This window comes from Delphinapterus leucas, chromosome 1 (assembly GCF_059928025.1).
Source record: "Delphinapterus leucas isolate spDelLeu-1000000601 "Yukka" chromosome 1, BTC_Dleu_Yukka2, whole genome shotgun sequence".
Taxonomy (NCBI): Eukaryota; Metazoa; Chordata; class Mammalia; order Artiodactyla; family Monodontidae; genus Delphinapterus; species Delphinapterus leucas.
This window is the reverse complement of record NC_143129.1, coordinates 74,001,987-74,023,910: the sequence shown is the minus strand read 5'-3', so window position 1 is coordinate 74,023,910 and position 21,924 is coordinate 74,001,987. Positions and strand designations below refer to the sequence as shown.

Here is a 21,924-nt window from a genome sequence, read left to right as displayed (position 1 = left end):
TGAGTCTCAGAGAAGTAATGCATCAGCCTCAGTTCACAGAGCTAGTGAATGATGAAGCCATGGCTGGCATGAACCAAACTCCAGTGCCTTTGTCACTCTACGTTACTTCAGCTTGCTTGTTTCTTTTTTGCCCATGAATGCTTCGTGTGTTGCCCCATTTGATTATAAGTTCCTTAAGTATGGGAACTGTGGGTTGTTTTTTCCCGTCATGCCCATGCTGATGGCACAGTAATTCTTTGTTTACCTAATCAATAGTGGTGTAAACTTAACTCGGGGTAACCCTTAGGATGTGCATAAGCAAAAAAAACCCAAGAACTCTTCTAGCTACCCCCAAGATCATCCTGATGACCCTATGACTCAGAGTACTCTGTACAGCATAGTTACCTCTTGGGGAGCTCTATGGTTTGGGGGAGTTATCACTCAGGAGGAGAAAGTAGATCTCCATCGGTCTCTCAGAGAAAGGAAGTGATGATCAGAATCATGGCAGGGCTGCGACTCACCAAACAAGTAAGCATTCCCTACGTGAAGGAGAAATGCACATCTCCCAGAAGGAGATTCTTTATTGGGATAAAATTATTCCCAGACAAAGACAGCCCTGACTTTATGGAAACTGTGTGCCTAGAGGCCAGGACCTCCCTGGGGAAGGACTGCAAAGCCCTGGGGGAGGCAGCCAAGGGATCTCAGAGCCAAGCCTCCTTTGCACATGAGCCTGGCTGTGGGGTCCCACACCTTCAGCCCCTGTTACAGCGCAAAGAGCTCCACTTACTCGAGTGGGCATTCAGACAGCCCTGTGTGAGTTGGAGGGTGTGGTTTGCCCAGCTGACAGGGTTGCTGACATTGCAGGTATATGTGTGCAAACCACTGACATCAATCTGCTCCTCCAGTTTGGTGAGGTTCCTGGGTGTCTGAATCAGCTCAGTCCCTTTATACCAAGCATAGCTCACATCACCACCTCTGGAGACTGAGCAGGACAGAGTCACCTGGCACATCCCCCTGTCCAAGACCTTCCACCTCTCCACCAGCTGGGGCTTCTCAACACGATCTGGAAGCAGAGATGTTGATCAGAAAGGTGCTGGAAATACAAGCCCTGCAGGAGTCAGAGGTGCAGTATGAGCTGTCCTGAGGACTCACCAAATACAGAAACCTGGAACTTATGTCTCCAAACCTTCCCAGTGTCTTCAGTGACCTCCAGGAGGTAGAGGCCACTGTCCTGCTGCTGAACTGCCATGATGAGAAGAGTTAAGTTTTCTCTTATAAAGCTCAGTCTATTGTTGAAATGATTTGAAGTCCAATTCAAACTCTTCCTTACATCGCTCTGGCTGGAAACATTCTTCCAAGAGTGTATGAGATAACAGCTTGAATTTGAGTATGGCTTCATCTTCCATATAACAGAGTATGTCCTTATCTGTATGCTGGGGGGCCGTAACCAGACAGACTGTCCCGAGATTCCAACCACATGATCAGCAGAACCTAGGGATTATAGGAAAGAGAACCCAGGCTGGAGATGGAAAGAAAAGTTTCAAGCCTGAGCATTGTGGGTTGTTGGATGTGACCTCCCTTAAACCAAGAGGATGGAAATGCCTATGAGGAGCCCAAAGTCTAAGAGAACCTGAAAGTGTATCTCCCTTATCTGCCTCCCCTCCCTCCATGCTCTGTGCCTGAAGGGCCCACAAGCCAGTAATACTAGCTAAAATCTCCTGAGTTCTTATTATGGGACAGATAGATTTTAAACACTTTACATATTTTTACTATTTCACTTTACAATGACCCTAAAAGAGTCTTATCCCCATTTTACAGGTTAGGAAACTGAGTTAGAAAGAACTTAAAAGTAATTGACCCAAGTTACACAGTGAGAAAGATGAGCTTAAAATCTAGTCAACTTGGCTTTAGAGGACGAATTCTTAACCACAATGTTATAAATATCATATATGATGTCACTCCTTCCCTGCAGTGCTGAGGCAACCAACAGTGGCCATCAGTGACTGCTGGAAATTCTTAATGGCCAGACCTAATAAGACTAACCCTCCAAGTTGAACTAATGGCTCCCTCCTCCATCCTCCATCCTTATAGAACGAGATTCATAATCCTTTCTTGTAGCACTTTGCACATAAGATTGTGGTCTTTATTCATTAGTGTTTGCCAATTTTTTAGTTACTAGAAAGTATCCACAGGATTGCTCCATAGAAAACAAATAGAGAAAAATAAAACTATATTACCAAGGCATATCCTAGCACATCCCTCTCTAAGGACCATTATGGGGGCTAATGACCGTGAGAATGTGACGTAGAGCTGCTTGTCATTGCCTACCCTAGAGTACTCCAGTGCAATCAATGAAAACAAGTAGAAATCCTTGTAGCCATTTTTGGCAAGGAAGGTATGCGGCATGGCCCAGTGGATGCTGGAAATAAAAAGGTCTGTCTGGGCAGGTTGAAAAGGGTCAGGGAGAATTTGGAGGAGAGAATAGAAGAAGGAGATAGTTATACAAACAGATCTGTTAAAATGGAGGACATTGAGAAGAGAGCGATGGAGAGAGATCTTTAGATGTCCACGTGCATTATAAATACACTCACTCCTAACCATACCTTCATGTCAGCATTTTCTCAAGAGACTAAGTAAATAATTAAAGGACTCATAATTACAATCTGGTTAATATAATATGCTCCTCTGATTTGACACTCCTAAGAGTAAAACACATGAGGTTCCTACTCATAGTCCCATGATTTGGACTGGCTCTGCTTATCACCAAGCCAAAAGCAGAGACTGTGATATACATCTCTGTGACTTTGTCTCTTGAGGTCCTAGCACTGCCTAAAGATGTTGAGAACAAAGGTGAACAGAAAAATAATTACTAAACCTACAAAAAGGACATGAACTGTCATCACCAATTATGCAGTCTTTACTGAGTCCCCACTGTAATGAGGGCCCTGAAAAGGCAGGGCCTCTTCATGTGTAAGATATGGTTCCTGACTCCAGAGAATTTGTGATCTGGAAATAGAACATGCTTTCATGCCACAGCATACATTTAAGGTTGAGATACATAATCATCTAAAGAATTCTAATTCGGATTATGGAAGACCAGATTAAGACATGCTAACCAATGCTCCCACTGAGAATAACTAGAAAAAATGGGCAAAGTAAAAAAGTATGTTGTTAATGGCATCAGAGAGCTAATAAAGCAGTATAAAGTTATAGGGCCAAGATCTGGAAGAAGGAAACTCAGAGAGGTGAAACCAGAATTTTTGACTGCTGCCCCTTGGAGGCATCTTCTGAGTCCATAAAAAGCATCTGAAATGCTGAGAAGCTAAGCAGAGCTTACAATAAGCTCAAGGAACTAAGAGAATATGGAGTTCAGGAACCTCTTGAGAGGAAGTGGGTATACCTAAAATCTTGCAGATTTGGGGTTTGTACCATAAAGGTCTACACACTAAGAGTAAGGGTGAAGAAGAAATAGGCCAAGGACTTCCCTGGTGGCACAGTGATTAAGAATCTGCCTGCCAATGCAGGGGACACAGGTTCAAGCCCTCGTCCTGGAAGATCCCACATGCTGCAGAGCAACTAGGCCTGTGCACCACAACTACTGAGCCTGCGCTCTAGAGCCCACGTACCACAACTACTGAGTCTGTGTGCCACAACTACTAAAGCCTGCTCACCCTAGAGTCCATGCTCCACAACAAGAGAAGCCATCTCAATGAGAAGCCCACACACCGCAACGAAGAGTAGCCCCCGCTCACTGCAACTAGAGAAAGCCCACGCACAGCAACAAAGACCCAACACAGCCAAAAATTAATTAATTAATTAATTTAAAAATAAAAAAAGAATCTGCCTGCCAATGCAGGGGACACCGGTTCGATCCCTGGTCCATGAAGATCCCACATGTCATGGAGCAACTAAGCCTATGTGCCATAACTACTGAGCCTGCACTCTAGAGCCCGCAAGCCACAACTAGTGAGCCTGTGTGCCACAACTACTGAAGCCTGCGCACCTAGAGCCCATGCTCTACAATGAGAGAAGCCACCGCAATGAGAAGCCCACGCACCCCAATGAAGAGTAGCCCCCAGCTCTCCTTAATTAGAGAAAGCCCATGTACTACAACAAAGACCCAATGCAGCCAAAAAGTTAATAAAAAAGAAAAGAAAAGAAATAGGCCAGCTCTCACAGAGATTGAAGCCCAGTTTTGAAAAATTTCAACCCTGAATTGGATTAACATTATCTAATATCTCTAGTATTTCTAATCTGACTAGAGGCAAATATAAATTATTTCTGGAGGAAAATAACAAAAACCAGCGGATTAAGCTATTTCTAAAATTTTTCATACAACAGTGTCCAAAATGAAATAAAAAAATAAACAGGCATAAGAAGAGGAAACATGTCCAAAAACCAAAAGAAAAAATAGAAATAAATCCAAGGGACATCTAGATAATAGTGTTATCAGCCATAAACTTTAAAGTAATTTTGTTTAACATGTTCAAGGAAATAAAATATGTTTGAGAATTACAGCAGAGAACTAGTGTGATAGAAAGCGAAATGGCTACGCTCCCTGAAATGTGACTTTGCAGCTCCTTCCATCATCAAGAGATAGAGTTCACTTTCCCATCTCTTGTAACTGGGCTGGCTTTCTGAACAGAATGCAGTAAAAATGATGTTGTGCCAGTTCTAAGCCTAGATCTGAAGAGGCCTTGCACATGCCTCTTGGAATGTGCCTCTACATGTTCTCTTGGCATGTTGTCTAGCTGACATATAAACAAGACTCAGATAGCCTCCTGGAGGATGAGAGATCACATGCAGCAAGCTGAGGCCTTCTTAGATCAGCCGTCCCCAGTCAATCTGGCAGCTGACCCTATATGCAAAAATGGTGCAAGCTGAAATGAAAATAATGACCCAGCTAAGCCCCGCCCAAATTGCCAACTAGCAGAATCATTGACTAAATAAGTGGTTGTTGTTTTAAACTACTAAGTTTGGAGGTGCTTCATTATGCAGCAATAGTTACCTGAAAAAATGAATTTTTTGAGAACCAAATGAAAATTGTAGGAATAAAATATAAAATAACTGAAAAATGAACTCAACTGAGACCTTTTCTGACCACAACAATATGAAACTAGAAATCAACCACAGAAAGAAAAACGGGAAAAGAACAAACATATGGAGACTAAACAACATGCTCTTAAAAAACCACTGGATCAAAAGTGAAATCAAAGAAGAAATCAGAAAATACCTGTAGACAAACAAAAATGAAAGCACAACCTTACAAAATCTATGAGATGCAACAGAAGCAGTTCTAAGAGAGAAGTTTATAGCAATACAGGCCTGCATCAAAAAACAAGAAAAATCTTAAACAAACAACCTAAACTACCACCTAAAAGAATTATAGAAGAACAAACAAAACCCGAAGTCAATATAAGGAAGAAAATAATGAAAATCAGAGAGGAAATAAATAAAATAGAGATCAAAAAAAAACAATAGAAAAGATCAATAAGTCCAAGAGCTAATTTTTTGGAAAGGTAAACAAAATCAACAAACCTCTAGCCAAGGACACCAAGAAGAAAAGAGAGAGGATCCAAATAAACAAAATAAGAAAAGAAAGAGGGAAATTTTAACCACAGATACCACAAAAATACAAAAAGATTATGAGAATACTAATAGTTATATGCAAACAAACTGGACAACCTGGAAGAAATGAACAAGTTTGTAGAAACATACAGCCTGCCAAAACTGAGTCAAGAAGAAACAGATCATTTAAATAGACTGATCACTAGAAGTGAAATAGAATCTGTAATTTTAAAATGAAGCAAAACAAAACTCTCTGCAAACAAAAGTCCAGGACTGAACAGCTTCACTGAGGAATTCTACCAAACATACCAAGAAGAACTTATACCTATCCTTCTCAAACTATTCAAAAAAAATTTAAGAGGAGGGAATACTCCCAAATTCATGGCTTCTATGAAGCCATCATCATCCTGACACTGAAATCAGACAAAGACACCACAAAAAAAGAAAATTACAGGCGAATATCTTTAGTGAACATAGATGCAAAAATCCTTAACAAAATACTAACAAACTGAGTCCAACAAAATACTAACAAACTGAGTCCAACATTACATAAAAGGGATCATACACCATGGTCAAGCTGATTTAATTCCAGGGTCACAAGGATGGTTCAACATACGTAAATCAATCAATGTGATACACCACATTCATAAAAGAAAGACAAACCACATGATTATCTCAACAGACACAGGAAAAGCATTTGACAAAATTCAACATCCATTCATGATTTTTAAAAAAGCTCTTACGAAAGTGGGTATAGAGGGAACATATCTCAACATAATTAAAGCCATTTATGACAAACCCACAACCAATATAATACTCAATGGTGGAAAGCTGAAATCCTTCCTGTTAAAATCTGGAACAGGGCAAGGATGCCCACTCTCACCACTTCTATTCAACATAGCATTGGAAATCCTAGACACAGCAATCAGGCAAGGAAAAGAAATAAAAGTTATCCAAATTGGAAGGGACAAGGTAAAATTGTCATTATATGCAGATGACATAGTACTATATAGAGAAAGCCCTAAAGACTCCATACAAAAACAACTAGAACTGATAGATGAATTCAGCAAGGTAGCAGGATACAGGATTAATATACAGAAATCAGTTACATTTCTTTACGTTAATAATGAAATATCAAAAAGGGAATGTAACAAAACCATACCTTTTAAAATCACACCAAAAGAAAAATAAAATACTTAGGATTAAACCTGACCAAGGAGGTGAAAGACTTATATGCTGAGAACTATAATACATTAATAAAGGAAATTAAAGATGATTCAAAGAAATGGAAAGATACCCCATACTCTTGGATTGGAGGAATTAATATTGTTAAAATGGCAATACTACTCAAAACAACCTACAGATTTAATGCAATCTGTATCAAAATACCTATGATATTTTTCACAGGACTAGAACAAATAATCCTAAATTTTGTACGGAATCATAAAAGACCCAGAATTGCCAAAGCAATACAAAGGAAAAAGAACAAAGCAGGAAGCATAACCTCCCACACTTCAGATAATACTAGAAAGCTACAATAGTCAAAATAGTGTGATATTGGCACAAAAACAGACATACGGATCAATTGAACAGAATAGAGAGCCGAGAAATAAACCCACACACCTACAGTCAATCATCAACAAAGGAAGCAAGAATATAAAATGGGAAAAAGACAGTCTCTTCAGCAAGTGGTGCTGGGAAAGTTGGACAACTACATGTAAATCAATGAACTTAGAGCACACCCTCACACCATGCACATTGAAGTAGTCTCTGCCCAGATGGTGAGTAGTGGGTTGGAGAAGGAAAGTCAGGCTCCGCCCTTTACTTGAGCCTCCTCTGCCACATGGATTGACTCTTCCTTTAACAAATGATTTCTCTGTAACAGGCAATGATGTTTGACAGCATTTTGACCACAGTAGAACTTCTTTCAAAATTGGAGTCAATCCTTTCAAGCCCTGCTGATGCTTCATCAACTAAGTTTATGTAATATTCTGAATCCTTTGTTGTCATCTTAACAATTGATTAAGTTCACCATCTTATATGGGTGCAGTTTGTGGCACCCCAAAACAATTGCAATAGTGACATCAAAGATCACTGATCACAGATCATCATAACAAATATAATAATAATGAAAAAGTTTGAAATATTGAGAGAATTACCAAAATGTGACAAAGAGACACAAAGTGAGCAAATGCTGTTGGAAAAATGGAGCTAATAGACTTGTGTGACACAGGGTTGCCACAAACCTTCAATTTGTAAAAAACCCAGTATCTGCAAAGTGCAATAAAGTGAGGCTCAATAAAACGAGGTATACCGGTCTATAAAGAATTCCTAAAAATCAGTAAGAAATAAACTGACAACCCAAAAAAAAAAAAAAAAAAGGCAGAAGACTAGGACAGGCACTTGGCAAATAAATGATACCCAGTTAACCAACAAGCAGCAAAAAGGTCCCCAACATTGTTGGATATCAGAAAACAATGAGACTCTACTATATCCCCACCAAAATGGCTAACATTTAAAAGACTGAAAATTCCAAGTGTTGACAGGGATGAGGCACAACTGAGACTCTGATTCATTGCTAATGAGAGTGTAAATTGGTACAGCCACTTTGGAAAACTGACAATATCTTTTAAAACTAAAGTTACATATGCCCTATAACCCAGGAGAATTTGTACATACTCAAGAAAGTTACATATGCCCTATAACCCAGGAGAATTTGTACATACTCAAGAAAATATATACAAGAACGTTCATATTGGCTTTATTCATAATAATTCAAAATGGGAAATAACCCAAATATCAGTCATCATTAGATGAATAAATAAATCATGTTATATTCATATAATGGACTGTTACATAGCAATGAAAAAGAATAAGCTGGGACTTCCCTGATGGCGCAGTGGTTAAGAATCCACCTGCCAATGCAGGGGACATGGGTTTGATCCGTGGTCTGGGAAGATCCCACATGCCGCAGAGTAACTAAGCCCCTGTGCCACAACTATGGAGTCTGCGCTCTAGAGCCCGCATGCCACAACTACTGAAGCCCGCACTCCTAGAGTCGGTGCTCTGCAACAAGAGAAGCCACCACAATGAGAAGCCCATGCACCGCAATGAAGAGCAGCTCCCGCTCGCCCAACTAGAGAAAGACCGCACGCAGCAACGAAGATCCAATGCAGCCAAAAATAAATAAATTAATTTTTTTTAAAAAAAGAATAGACTACTTCTACAAGCAAAAATGTGGATGGATCTTATCGACTTGGTTATTAATAAAGGAGCCAGACACCAAAAAGTATATAGTGAATGATTCTAGTTATACGAAATTCAAAATCAAAAAAAAACAAATCCATGGTAAGAGGTTAGAATATTGGTTGACTCTGAGGAGATTATCAAGTAGGAGGGGACACAAAGAAGACTATTGGAGTGCTAGAAATGTTTTACGTCTTGAGATGGGTGGTGGTTACATGTACATACATATATAAAAGTTCATCAAGCTATTCACTTAAACTTTTTGTACATTACTGTAAGTTATATCTTGATAAAAATACAAAATGTAAAAAAGGAGTAATTACTACCTCTCAGAGAGCTGTTCTGATCATTAAACTTAGTAAAATGTACTTTGATAAGAGCAAAGTAAGATGTTGCCACTGTGGAAACATTACCACAGCAAGAGTGGAAAAACAGGAGATTTCTGCACTCACCTTTTGGTGAAATATTAGAAAATTCTTTCTGATACTTACTCAAATGACAACCAGAAATCAGTGTATCAGAAACTCTCACAGGTAAAATAGACTAGAGAATAGGTTGGGCAAATTTACAGATTAACAAAGATGTTCTAACCTAGGTTCCAGGTACATCTATAAGAATCAGTGAGCCCCTTTGAGGCAATGAGAAGACTATTCACTCCTATATCCAACAATTATTTATTGAATACTCTCTGTGTGTCAGGTATTGCTCTAGGGAGGATATCTTAAACTCAACACTTGACATTTGGAGCCTGTTAATTCCCTGTTGCAGAGGAAGCGGGAGCCGTCCTGTGCATTGTAAAGATGTGTAACATCATCCCTGGTCTCTACCAGCTAGATGCCAGCACCCCTGCCCCATTCATGACAAACAAAAAAGTTTTTAGACATTTCCAAATGTCCCCTGGGGGGCAAAATTGTCCCCAATTGAGAACCACTGCTCAAGGGCATTGGACTAGAGGGGTGAGCAAGAGATACAAGGTCCCTGCTCCCATGAAGCTTACACTCCAGTTGGGGTACGCACCATAAATAAGTGAAAAATGAGACAAGATCCTTTCAGAGAAGCATAAGTGCCATGAAGGTAGTTTTAAAAGGTGATATAACAGAGTGACTGGTAGATTCATGGCCAGAGAAGACCTCTCTGAGGAGGTGACATCTGAGCTAAGAAATGGTAGAAATGAAGGATCCAGCCAGGCGAAGAGCTACAGAAAAAAACATTCTGGGTAAAAAAAAAAAAAAAAAAAAAACATGCTGGGTAGGGGGAACTGCAACTTCACAGCTCCTCTGGGGACAGGGAATCAAGCAGAAGGTGCAGCCCTTAGGCAGAATATTAGAGATAGAAGAACTAAGCAAGATGGTCTTAGTGGTTGGCAGCATTTGCAAAGAAATACATAAATATGATAAGTCTTCATTTCCTAGAAACAGGACACCACCTTCACAGACTATAGAAATGGGAGATGATAAAACAACCAAATTACATTCAAGAGATTAACCTAGGCAAGTAGAGTTGGGGAGAGTTGCAAATAGAATGGTACACAGAAATATAGAAATGCCCCCCATACATAACAAGCAAGTGCTAAAGGAAGATATGGAACTCCCAAGACTGGTTAACTGGCAATAGCAGTGTCAGTCATATGAAGGGTCAAGGGTAAGGCTCAGTAGAGAGGGAGCCACACCAATGGATACACATTTCATTGGCCAGGCACTGGGCTAAGTAATGGGTATCTAAAACTCCACCCCATCTAAGGCAGAAAAAGGGCCGAGACTACAGATGGATCTTGAGTATCCCAGAGGAGCCAACTCCAAGACCAACACGAAATGCCAAGTTTAAGGGCTCCAGGATGGATGCCAGAAATGCTTGCCACAAAACCAAAATCTATAGTGCTGGGCAGGATTTTAAATAAGGAATGAAAGCCAAATCATAAGAAGAGAACAGGACCAAAACAGAAGCATATAAGTGTAATATGGGAGCAGTGAACAGCGAAGGTTACTGGTGCATGCACGGGTGCATCTTACTGGCCCAAAGGCAGGGAAGAAGTTCAGCCAATACACCAAATAAAGCTTTCCAGGTTGCTCAGAGTTGGCATCTCTTATGATTGCTGTTGCTCATATCATATCTGTAAGTAGATATTTGTAATATCACTCCTATTTTGGAGAAGGGGACAATTAAGGGCACTGGGCAAAGACGTAAAGGAAAAGTTACAATCTCTGTTTTACTGTGCTTACAGTCTAGAGGAAGATAAACCTAAAACAGCCAACTAAGACTTGATGTGAAATGTGCTATGGGGGTATGCCCAAGGTGTGACACAAGCATAAGGAAAGCATGCTCTACTCTTCCCTGGGGCATTAGGAGTGACTTCCCAGAGGAGGTGAGCTAGGCGCTGCCTGAGGCACCCAGGCCTACCAGGCGGACTGAGAAAGGAGTATGGAAGAGGGCATCACAGACAGAACAGCAGCATTGTTACAGACACCCATACTTCTGGCTTATGGGTCTGCTAAGGATGGTAATAAAGCTCTCTCCAGCAGGTCTGGAGAGTGGGGTGATAGAACATGAGTTTAGTTTTTAGGGGCTTGTGATGGTTTTATTTTATTTTTACCTTTTGTAAAATTGAGAGGTAGCACAAATATTAAAGGGCGCCTAAAATATAAATGCATAGTAAAATGAATAATTATAAAGTAAACTCCTGAATAACCACTATCAGATCAAAACATAGAGCCTTCATTCTGGTTCTCCTTCATTGTGACAAAACTGAATATAGGACTTCCCTGGTGGCACAGTGGTTAAGAATCCGCCTGCCAATGCAGGGGACACGGATTCGAGCCCTGGCCCGGAAGATCCCACATGCCGTGGAGCAACTAAGTCCGTGCGCCACAACTACTGAGCCTGCGCTCTAGAGCCTGCGCACCACAACTACTGAGCCTGCGTGCCGCAACTACTGAAGCCCACGCACCTATAGCCCATGCTCCGCAACAAGAGAAGCCACCGCAATGAGAAGCCCACGCACCGCAATGAAGAGTAGCCCCCACTCACCGCAACTAGAGAAAGCCCGCGAGCAGCAATGAAGACCCAACACAGCCATTCATTAATTAATTAATTTTTAAAAAACTGAATATAGAGTGTACGGGGAATGATTAAGTTATGAACTAAACTATTAAATTATTAAGGAATCAAATATGTGATCTACACTCCTGATGCTATACTGCCATTGCAGTCATTTTTTAATTATACTATTCTATTATATTTTCATGTAAATTGTATTAGTTTATACGCTTAAGAAGGGTTTGTCTCCAACTAAAAAGGATCTAGGAAAGAAGCTACCGCAGGAAGAACACCAGCTGTTATTTTGGTTTGCTGGTTTGGTTTTTGTGAGATAATGGAAATATATACATTATTCTCTCCCCCTAGTTCCTGGCACAGAGTTCCTGAAATCCTTATAATTTCTCAGTGATAAAAGCATCTCTTGCTTTAGTATTTAGTCTTTGACCCCATCCCTGACATGGGGCTCCTAAAACCTTTGTAAATTCCTAAGTAATAAGAGCACCAGGAGCATCTTTTATTCTATTAAGATGACTCTGGATGAACTCCTGGGTGGGAGGGGCTGATCACAAAAAAGGCCAAGCCATGATTAAAAGCTTGGAATTTTCAACCCCATTCCCCACCCTTCGGAGGAGGGATAGAGGCTGGAAATGGAGTTAATAGTTAATAACGGATCACATCTACATGAGGAAGCCCCTATAAAATCCCAATAGCACGAGTTTAGGGAAGCTACCAGTTTGATGAACCCCAACTCCAAGGGAACAGAAGCTCTCTTCCAGACTTTGCCCTATTTATCTCTTCATCTGGCTGTTCATCTGTATCCCTTATCATATCCTTTAATAAACTGGTAAATGTAAGTAAGTGTTTCCCACTGTTCTGTGAGCCACTCCAACAAATTAATTGTATCAGAAGAGGGGATCACTGGAACCTCTGATCTACAACCTGGGCTTGAGACTGGTGTCTGAAATGGCAGAGGGAGGTAATCTTGTGGGAACGAGCCCTTAACCTGTGAAATCTAACACTGTCTCCGGGCAGATGGTGTCAGAATTGAGTCAAATTGTAAGACACCCAGGTGGGGCCACAGAGAGTTGCTTGGTGTGGGGAAAGAACCACACACACATTTGGAGACCAGAGGTATCAGAAGCGAAGTGTTCTGTATGAGTAGTAAAAGAGACACATGGGAAAGAAAGACACAGTAGGGAAAAACTGGATGGTATTCCAACATAGATTTTTAAATGGGAGGATGATGAACTAAGAGTGGAAAGCCAACAGAAAAGGAGCAGTTGAAGAAAGATCAGAGATATCGTGAACTGGGCAGGTCCTGGATGACCTACCAGATGAAGCCGTGATGTCCAGAGCACACGGGGAAGGACAGACCAAGGAAAGGAGGAGAGCTCCCTAACGCAGAGCAGAGGTGAATGTGGTCATTTATGGGCACAGATGAGGTCAGTTGATGTTGAGGCATTGTTGGTGAGGTTGGCAGAATCCCTAACTGGGGCCTCCATTTACTTGGAGAAGGAGAGTGTAGGCTGATAAAAGCTATGATGATGGAACAGGATCCTGAAGAGATGATGAAGGTTTGGAATCACCCCTTTGGGGAAAGGGGAAAGCTGTGGATCAGAAACAAGGATTCCCAGGATAGTGGGGACCCAGCTGAAATTGAAGGCTCTCAATATGTAGTTGCTCTTTGTTGCTGAATTTTCTTCTGCAGCCCTCAACAGCCCAGTGTGGGGAAAAGGAAGATATTCAGGGTGAGGCAGGGCTAGACAGGGATGGTGGTGGGGTGAGGTTGGAGTGGGAGGATACAGCAGAAAGATGAGTGGGCAAGGTACTGTGTACTGGGTATTGTGACTGAGGCAGAAAGACCTCTGCCCCTGTCCCAGAGGGGCACAGATGCCAAATGGAGAGACAAGAAATGGCAGTATGAGAAGATAACTTCAACACAAATTCTCACATGCTTAGTGAGAGGTGGAGGAGGCCCCAACAAGTGGTGGATTGTTCAGAGCAGAGAGGCCACAGCAGATTCCGGTGGTCAGAGCAGGCCCCAGGGCTGCTGCTACCTCTGTTGTTACCACTCAGCAGCTTTGGGGCCTCTCTTCCGGTGGTTAGGAAAGAATGGGGTGAAACAACTCTGCAGAGGGAGGGCAGAGGTCAAGTGATTAACTCCACCACCTCCTCAGGAAGAAGAGGGAAGCCAGCACAGAGGACGGTCAAGGAGACGATCTGACCCAGCAGTGAGTTCCGCTCAGCCCCAGAGCTGGGTGCAGGAGCTGCAGCCTCCAAAGCCTCACGGTGTCCACCGTCAGCTCGGCTTCCTCTGACCTTGACCTGCTGGTCGGAGGAAGGGTGAGATGGGAAGAAGGTTGAGGCCTGAGAGCCTGGGAGAGGGGACAGGGGAGAGAAAAGAAAACTTTCAGAAAAGTGTAACTTCCCCTAGCCAACAAAGGATGTTGAGGTTTTCTCAGCTCAGGGTTATGTCACCAGGCTTGGAGTGAAGGCAACAGAAGGGGATCCTGATGGGGTCTGGGTGGATAAAGCTCAGTGAGATCCCAAAAGTGCTGGGGCAGGGCCGGCCCTAGTCAAGGCAAAATTATAAAGTAGATAAAATCCCCTCCAGGTCCACAACCCAATTCATCACCTCTCTTCTTCTTCACCTAGCCCCACCCTGGGGGGCTTCCTCCTGACTATACTGACTCCATCTCTCAGACGATGCAACCCCTTACCTCTGTCAACTTACCTAGGCTATGTCCCACTCTTTGTATCAGTTAACTGAATCATCCCATTTGTAATACTGTCTTTCTCCAAGATGACAAGAGCATCTGCTTCTCATGTCTCCTCGTTCAAACCTGTTTTCCCTACTTCTGTTTAGGCTGTTCCCTCTGCTTAGCTTGTCCTTCTACCTTACCCCTATCTCCTGAACTCTTATTTATCCTTCAAGGCCACTTCCCCAGTGTCCCTACCTAGAAGGACTCTCCATCTTCTTTGCACCCTTTGTGCTCTAAATGTATCTTGCCTGTCGGAGACACTTAGCATTTAGCGTTTGCTGTCTTCCCTTAGAGTGGATATTGTACAGGTCTATTTTCCTCTAACTGTCTGAAAGATTCTTAAGGATGGAACCAATGTGTGTTTCATCTTTGTTTCCTCCACAAAATCTTGCATGGTTCTTGGAACATAGTAAGGGTTTAATGAAGTGTTCAGTTGATTAATTAATTAAATTCAGCTCCCAGAAATGACTCTCATGTAGGAATTTCGTGCAGTATACCAGGGAAGCCAGAACAGACATGGTTCTCTTGGCTTTGACTTTCACCTTTCAGGCTCCACACCCCTGCACTTTCATTTCCCATTTGCACGTCCTCAGAACACAAAGCTGATGGCCCTGAAACTTGGAACTCTCACGCACTGCTTGGTTCAACCACTTTGGAAGACAGTTTGGCAGCAACGACTAGAGGTATATCTACATACCCAGTGATTCTACCCTCAGAGATACACCCAACAGACATGCATGCACCAAAAGGCTCAGAGAGGACTCCCCTAGTGGTCCAGTGGTTTAAATTCTGAGCTTCCACTGCAGGGGGCGCGAGCTCCATCCCTGGTCAGGGAACCAAGATCCCGCATGCTGAGCAGCTCGGCCTAAAGGCTCTTAGCAGCGTGATTATAATAGGGAAAAAAACCTTGAAACAACCCAAAGGTTCATCAATGGTAGAATAGATTAATAAACTATTATATAATCATACAATGAAATACAGCCATGAAAACGACCAGCTGCAAGTGATAGCAGAGATAAATCTCATCAGATGTTGAGCAAAAGAAGCCAAATACAAGAGTATATACTTTATGATTCCATTTATATACAGGCAAAACTAACCAATGATGTTAGAAGTCAGAAGAGTGGTTGTATTTGTGGAAGAGGGTGGAGGTAAGGAAAGGAGGGAACATGTGGTAAACACACAGGTGTTTTCACTTAACAACTCATTGAGATGTACGTTTATAATTTTGCACAATTTTCTGCACACATATCATGAAGACAATGGCCCAGCTATCTCTGGAGGGATTTCTATAGAACTGGTTCCCTCCAGTGGTGCTGCAGCCCTGAGTTCTCTGAGTCCTGATCTCTCTCCTGTGGACAGATACTTCACTATTCACACTTTGTCTGAGGGGGAGTACAATAAGGAAAAGATGGACAAAAATAAATCCAGCCTTTTTAGAACGTGTCTGGATCCCAGCCAGAGCAGTTGCGATCAGTGACTCCTTCCTGAGAAGTGAAAGTTTCAACACAACCTATGGGAACAGCCTGCAGCCTTCAGAGCTAATCTGTGAGATGCTGCCCCTGCCCCTTTTTTTTTTGTCCAGCACATCTCACCCCAGACCTTGTGGTCCCTGGGCATTTATAGCCTCTGGTGTGTCCTTTGTAGTTTCTTCAGAATGCATAGCCAAAATCTGAATTTAGTGTCCAAAATGAACTTTAGGACCCAAGTCCACTCTTATGGGCAGTGATTTGAAGGTCCCTGGTCCCCAAACCATCTGACCCCAAAATTATCCCAATCTTCCTCTAAGATGCCTGAAAACAATTCATTTATTCACTCAACTAACATGTTTTGAGCACTTACTGTGTTGGGCACTTCGTTGGGCACTAATCACAGCTGTAATTATGTATTGATGGATAAAAAGGCTGTAGGCTCCATAAACAAAGGGGCCGTGTACTTAATCACTACTGAATCCTGCATATCTTGTCCAGCACCTGGTGCAGAGCTACTCAAAACATATCCAGGGAAGGAATGGGAATAGAGAGGGAGATGCTATTGTGAAAACAGACTACTTTACATTACGATGTACTCATGTGATTCGATGTCTTGAATACATGTTTCTTTAAGTTAAAAATGTTGAAGTCTCCCTAAGATCCTGGTTATGATAATGAGAAACCCTCAGAAAAGGGTCACACATTAAAACTTTATCATCTTATCTGAAGATTCTCTAACTCACTTTCTATTCAATTAATTAAAGTCAACACAAGATTACTGAATAGTCTCTCCTCTTTACTCTGACTACAAAACTAAGTGAAATATATACCCTGCCTCCAAAGAGTTGACTAACATGAGCATTCATTTGGGACGACTTGTTATAACTCAGCATTTCTCTAAACACTTTATACACTATATCTCATCTAGTCCTCACACATCCCCCAGGAAGCAGGCACCGCTGTTAACTTCATGTTATGAATGAAAAATTGAGAAACAAGAAGTTAGTTAACTTCCTCAAGGCCACAGAGGTAGTTAGTATTTACATGCTTTAAAATCTAAAACAGTTTTCCCAACGAAACTTTCTGGTAGGCAGATAAACTCACTTTATTCCATGGATTATTTAAAGTACTCATTCATTCAATAAATACATAGTGAGGGTCTACTTGTGCCAGATACTGTTCTAGATGCCGAAGATATAGCAGTGAACAAAACAAACAAAAGCCCTGGCCTCAAGGATCTTACATTCTAATGAGGTAAAGAAGAGCCTAGGAGATAGAAAATAAGACAAATAAGTAAACATATAGTATGTAAAATGGAGACAAGCATTACAGAGAAAAATAAATGAAGAGGGAGATAAGAAGTTACAGGATGAAGGGGTTGACATTTTTAGTGGGAAAGATATCACTGCAGAAGTGGTATTTGAGCAGAATGAGGAAGCAAGCCTCATGGCAAATGAGGGGAACGCAGCATTCTAAGTGGAGAAAACAGTGCAAAGCCCCCAAGTGGAACATGCGTGAGGACCAGCAGGCCAGCGTGGCTGAAATGCAGTGAGAAGATCAGAGAGGAAGGGGCAGTGGTCAGGGAGGCCAGATCACGTGGGCCATTGTAAAATGTATGGCTTTTACTCTACGTGAAGTGAGAAGACTTTGGAAGACTTTTGCAATGCTCAAGAGTGCTATGAGCCTCTTACACATATGTGATGCATATTACATTCTTCAGTAAACCAAGTCTTAGAAAAAATGTTTCACTGTCATTATACCACCTGATGGGATGCACTGAAAAAGACATGCCATCACTTTCGTGGTATTCCTGCCAAAAGTGCATGACCTAAGTCTTATGACAAAACATTAGACAAACTCAGATTGTGGAACCCTCTAGAAAACAACTGACTTGTATTCCACAAATGTCAAATTCATAAAAGACAAAGAAAGGAATAATTGTAGATTGAAGATGACGAAAAAGATATAACAACTGAATGCAATACATGATCCTGATTGGATTCTGGTTGGGGAAAAAAGATGTCGTATAGCACATTTGGGGGACAGTTGGTAATATTTAAATATGGACTGTATGTTTGATTGTATCTATGTCAAATTTACTAAATTTGATAACTGTGCTGATATGTGATATGATATGGGAACATCCTTGTCCTTAGAAGATGTGTGCTAAAATAGTTAAGAGTAAAGGGGCATGATGTCTGCAACCTACTCTTGAATATTCCACAAAAGTAATTATTATTATACAGCTATACACACATACCTATATTTGGAGAGAAAGAGAAATAAGGCAAATGTGATAAAATGTTGACAACAGGTGAATCTAGGTGAAGGAAATACAAAAATTCTTTGGGCTATTCTTGCAACTTCCCTGAAACTTAAAAATCATTTTCAATTAAGTAGTTTACAAATTGAACTAAATAAACAGAGCAGTTTCAGGCCGGACCCACAGACACAGGGCATAGCAAGAAGAGAGAGAAGTTCCCTAAGACCGAAGTCCATCCCTCCCTGTGCTCAAAGAATCACTCGCCAGGTTCCCCCCTACCTCCCACCAATGGGTCTTGTCATAGCCAAACCCAAAGAGAGCACCACAGCCCTGGGAATGGGGATGGAGGGAGCATCGTCCTCCTGCCACTTGGGCTCAGGATCTGAGTCAGCCTCAACCTTCTGTCCCTCCCACCCCCAAAGCAAGGCATCAAAGCATGTGGGTCCTACCTCAGCTTTCAAGGCTACTTAGCCCAGGTTCCAACCTAGCTCTCTTACCTAGGATCCTGCGTCTTTGGGTCCCCCCAGCCCACACGCATGAGCCCCAGTCTCCAGACTTCTCTCTCTGCTCCCTGTTCCTTATTACACCCTGCCCTACTCCGCCTGTACTCGTTACAAAAGCCGGAGCCTGGAATGTGTCTTCTTGAAAGATACCAGAGTGCTCAGGGGCTCAGTGATTGAACTGAGTACCCAGGGATGGCTTCTAACAGGCCCTGCACAAATACTTCCTTGTGCCTCTGTTTCTTCCCTTTGCACAAAAGTGTGCCCTCCTCTCACTGCACCCCCCACTCGTGATGTCCCTCAAAGAGTCACTGATCTAAAATGCAGGCTCCAAGTCTCAGAGCATCCTAGACTTAGGGTTGGAAAAAGAGGGGGAGCCTGCTTTACACACACACAAACATTAGTTGGCTCAGGGCCCAGCTGACAGTTATCAGTTTGCCATGGAGCTTCCTTATACTGTCTCCCTCTCTTCCCTTCCCCTCACCCTGCCCCCAGACAACATTTTCCCTAATAATCCTCAGGCTCCCATGGCTTCTGGGCTGCTGGGAGAGCTGAGGGATGAGGGACCAGGCCATGCTGGTAAAGCCTCTGTTCTGGCCTTGGCCTCACCTTTCCCCTCTCCCCTCTCCCTTGCCAGGGCTCAGCTCTCCTGCCTCAGAGAATAATCTGTCAGTCTCTGAGCTCCAGTACCCCTACTTGCTTGGAGAAACCCAAGCTCATGGCCACTTCTCCTCTCTGCTGGTAATCACACCAAATTAGAGGATATTTCCTTTGTCCTTCTTACAGCCAGCAGGGAGGATACTTTCTCCCCACTAGACAGAAAGGAAAACTGAAGCCAGTGGAAAAGACTTACCTTGCCTGAGGTGGCCTGGATTGCTTGGCCAGAGGCACTTCTCAAGGACCTCCCAACCCACTGCCAGCCTTTGCTCTCTGACCCAGCCTGTCCAGAGCTGTGGGGAACTGTTCAGAGTCACAGTTCCAGGTCACCAATGTAAGCAGCACAACCCAGAGGCTCTAGATGCTGATCTCCCTGAAGGCCACGGCCCCTAGTCCATGCCAGCCCCATCCCTGCCAGGCTGAGCCTCCTTACCTTGGCCCTGATGCCCCTTGATGAGCAGAAAGAGTGTGAGGGTAAGCACTTGCCCCAACATCCCCACAAGACAGAGGGGTCGGGCTGGGTCCTCTCCCACCAGATGCTCTGCCCTGCACAGGCTCAGCAGCCACCCATCAGCAGGAGGCTGACGGAGAGCAGAACGGCCTCGCTCCAGCCACAGTTTCCTCAACTTGAGGCTGTTCTCATTAGCTGAACACTAACAAGGCCGTTGAGGAAGCCCCAGTCCCTGGACCTGGTCTGATAGTTCCCGCAAGCTAAACTTGCAAAGTCTGCCTCAAGTGGGCGGGTGTTCAGAGTTCACAGTGACTCACAAAACCAGCTTCAATATCTTGTCCCAAGCTCTGCCCCAGCCCAGCTGCTTTGTTTAAAGGACAGATGCCCAAGAAATCTTCCAATTCTCCGCATCCTACTGGCAATATGGAGAAACCTACATGGGGACCAAACGGCCATCATCAGAGCCTGTCCCATCCCAACAGACATTGTGAAGGTGGAGGGGAGAGGGTTTGGGAAGGATGTGGACTGAGAAGTGGAACCCTAGATAAGTGGGTGAAATGTTGAAGAAGACAAGTAAGGGGCACTAGAAAAATCTAACAGGCCTGGGGAATCTCTGCAAGTTGATACCAAAGTTTAAGCATATGCAAATTAAATTTTTTTCTTAAGAATGTGCTTTTGCCCTAGTTTCCTATCTGTACTTCTAAATTCCCTCCCTTCTTCTTTTTCTACTTTCCCATAATAGTTCTTTATTCCTTCTCTCAGCTTCTCTCACCCAGACAGGATGTAGACCCATGTTTGCTTCCCCCCAGCACGCACTTTGATTCCACCCTCCAGAAAGGCCAGGTAGCATCTGATCCTCTTCACCCCGCCAGGGAGAGGTGGAGGCATCCCACCTTCCTCAGAATGCAATTGCTTTGAGACCACACCCCAGAGTTCTATGCCTTTCTCTTTCTTCTGCTTTCCCCTTCGCAGAAAATACTTTCAGTTCACTTCAGGTCAGTCTTTCTTCTCCTTTTCAATCTTTTGATCCATTTCCAGTCACCCTGTCTGAAGCTGGGCTGAGGGGAGGCAGACTGAAAGACTTGCCTGCCAAAAAAGGCAACAGTGATATTCCGGATGGAGCACTGGATTTGGAGTCAAAGATGTAGACTTGAGTTCCATTTCAGCAACACACAACCTGTGTGATCCTGACCAAATTATTTTCTGAGCCTGTGGGGTCAACAATACTTGGCTCCCATCCCTTACAAGGTAGTTTCAGAATCGAATTAAAAACTGTACCTGAGAGGATGCGTGTAAAAAACTCTGGACAACGGTAAGGTTTTGTTTGTCTTCTTAAACGGAGACCGACACAGATTTTTCCAGCTAATCTAATGGTTATCAGCTCTTCTCTCATTTTTCTGCTCCCAAGGGGCAGTCCTCAGTCCTGGGAAATTTCCTCAGAGTTGATCTGGCCATGCCCTTGACCTTAAGAACTGGTGCTCAAGGCATGATAAAATAAGGAAGAGTAAATTTCCTCTCATTAAAGATGGAGGACAAGGTCCATCTGTTCAAAGCAACTAATGGACAACATTAATTAGGAATCTGGTTCACCACTCCTGACCCCAGCACCAACTCCATCCTCTTCCCACCAGTCACATGGATGACCTACCATCCCGTGGAAACTGAACTGGAAGCAGATGTACCACTTTGTGTCTTGTGGCCCTTACCATACTCTACCCCATGATAACTGCTACTTGTTCTACACACTGCCCTGCCTGACCTTGAGCTCTTCTACATGAAGTCTTTTCTCTCCTTAGTTTAGTGTTTCCAGAGCCTGGCCCAGTGCCTGGCTCTTAATGGTTGGTTATAGATTGTTGAGTGCTGAAGGAATGAATGAGTTCCCTAGAGAAAGCATTTCCCTTCCCTCTGAGATACACTGGTAAACTACGTCACCATGGTCCCTGCCTTCATGGAGTTTATATCTTGCCCTGCAGAATCCTTGTACAAAGAGCCA

The 21,924-nt window shown here is 42.9% G+C and overlaps 1 protein-coding gene across 3 annotated transcripts in view; it reads right to left on the bottom strand.

Moving 5' to 3' along the window:
• The window catches only part of CD244 (CD244 molecule), a 39,046-nt gene extending 18,895 nt beyond the window's left edge, over window positions 1–20,151 (bottom strand). The window contains exons 1-3 of one of the 3 annotated variants that reach the window (XM_089912660.1): window positions 19,914–20,151; window positions 1,132–1,470; window positions 767–1,042 (exon numbers count right to left, since the gene is read on the bottom strand). In XM_089912660.1, the coding sequence (XP_089768786.1) occupies window positions 767–1,042; window positions 1,132–1,470; window positions 19,914–19,974 (676 nt within the window). In that variant the 5' untranslated portion in view covers window positions 19,975–20,151. The remainder of the gene's footprint in view (window positions 1–766; window positions 1,043–1,131; window positions 1,471–19,913) is intronic. The other 2 variants (XM_089912655.1, XM_022559686.3) reach the window with 2 other exon arrangements.
• Between the last annotated feature and the right edge of the window lie 1,773 nt (window positions 20,152–21,924).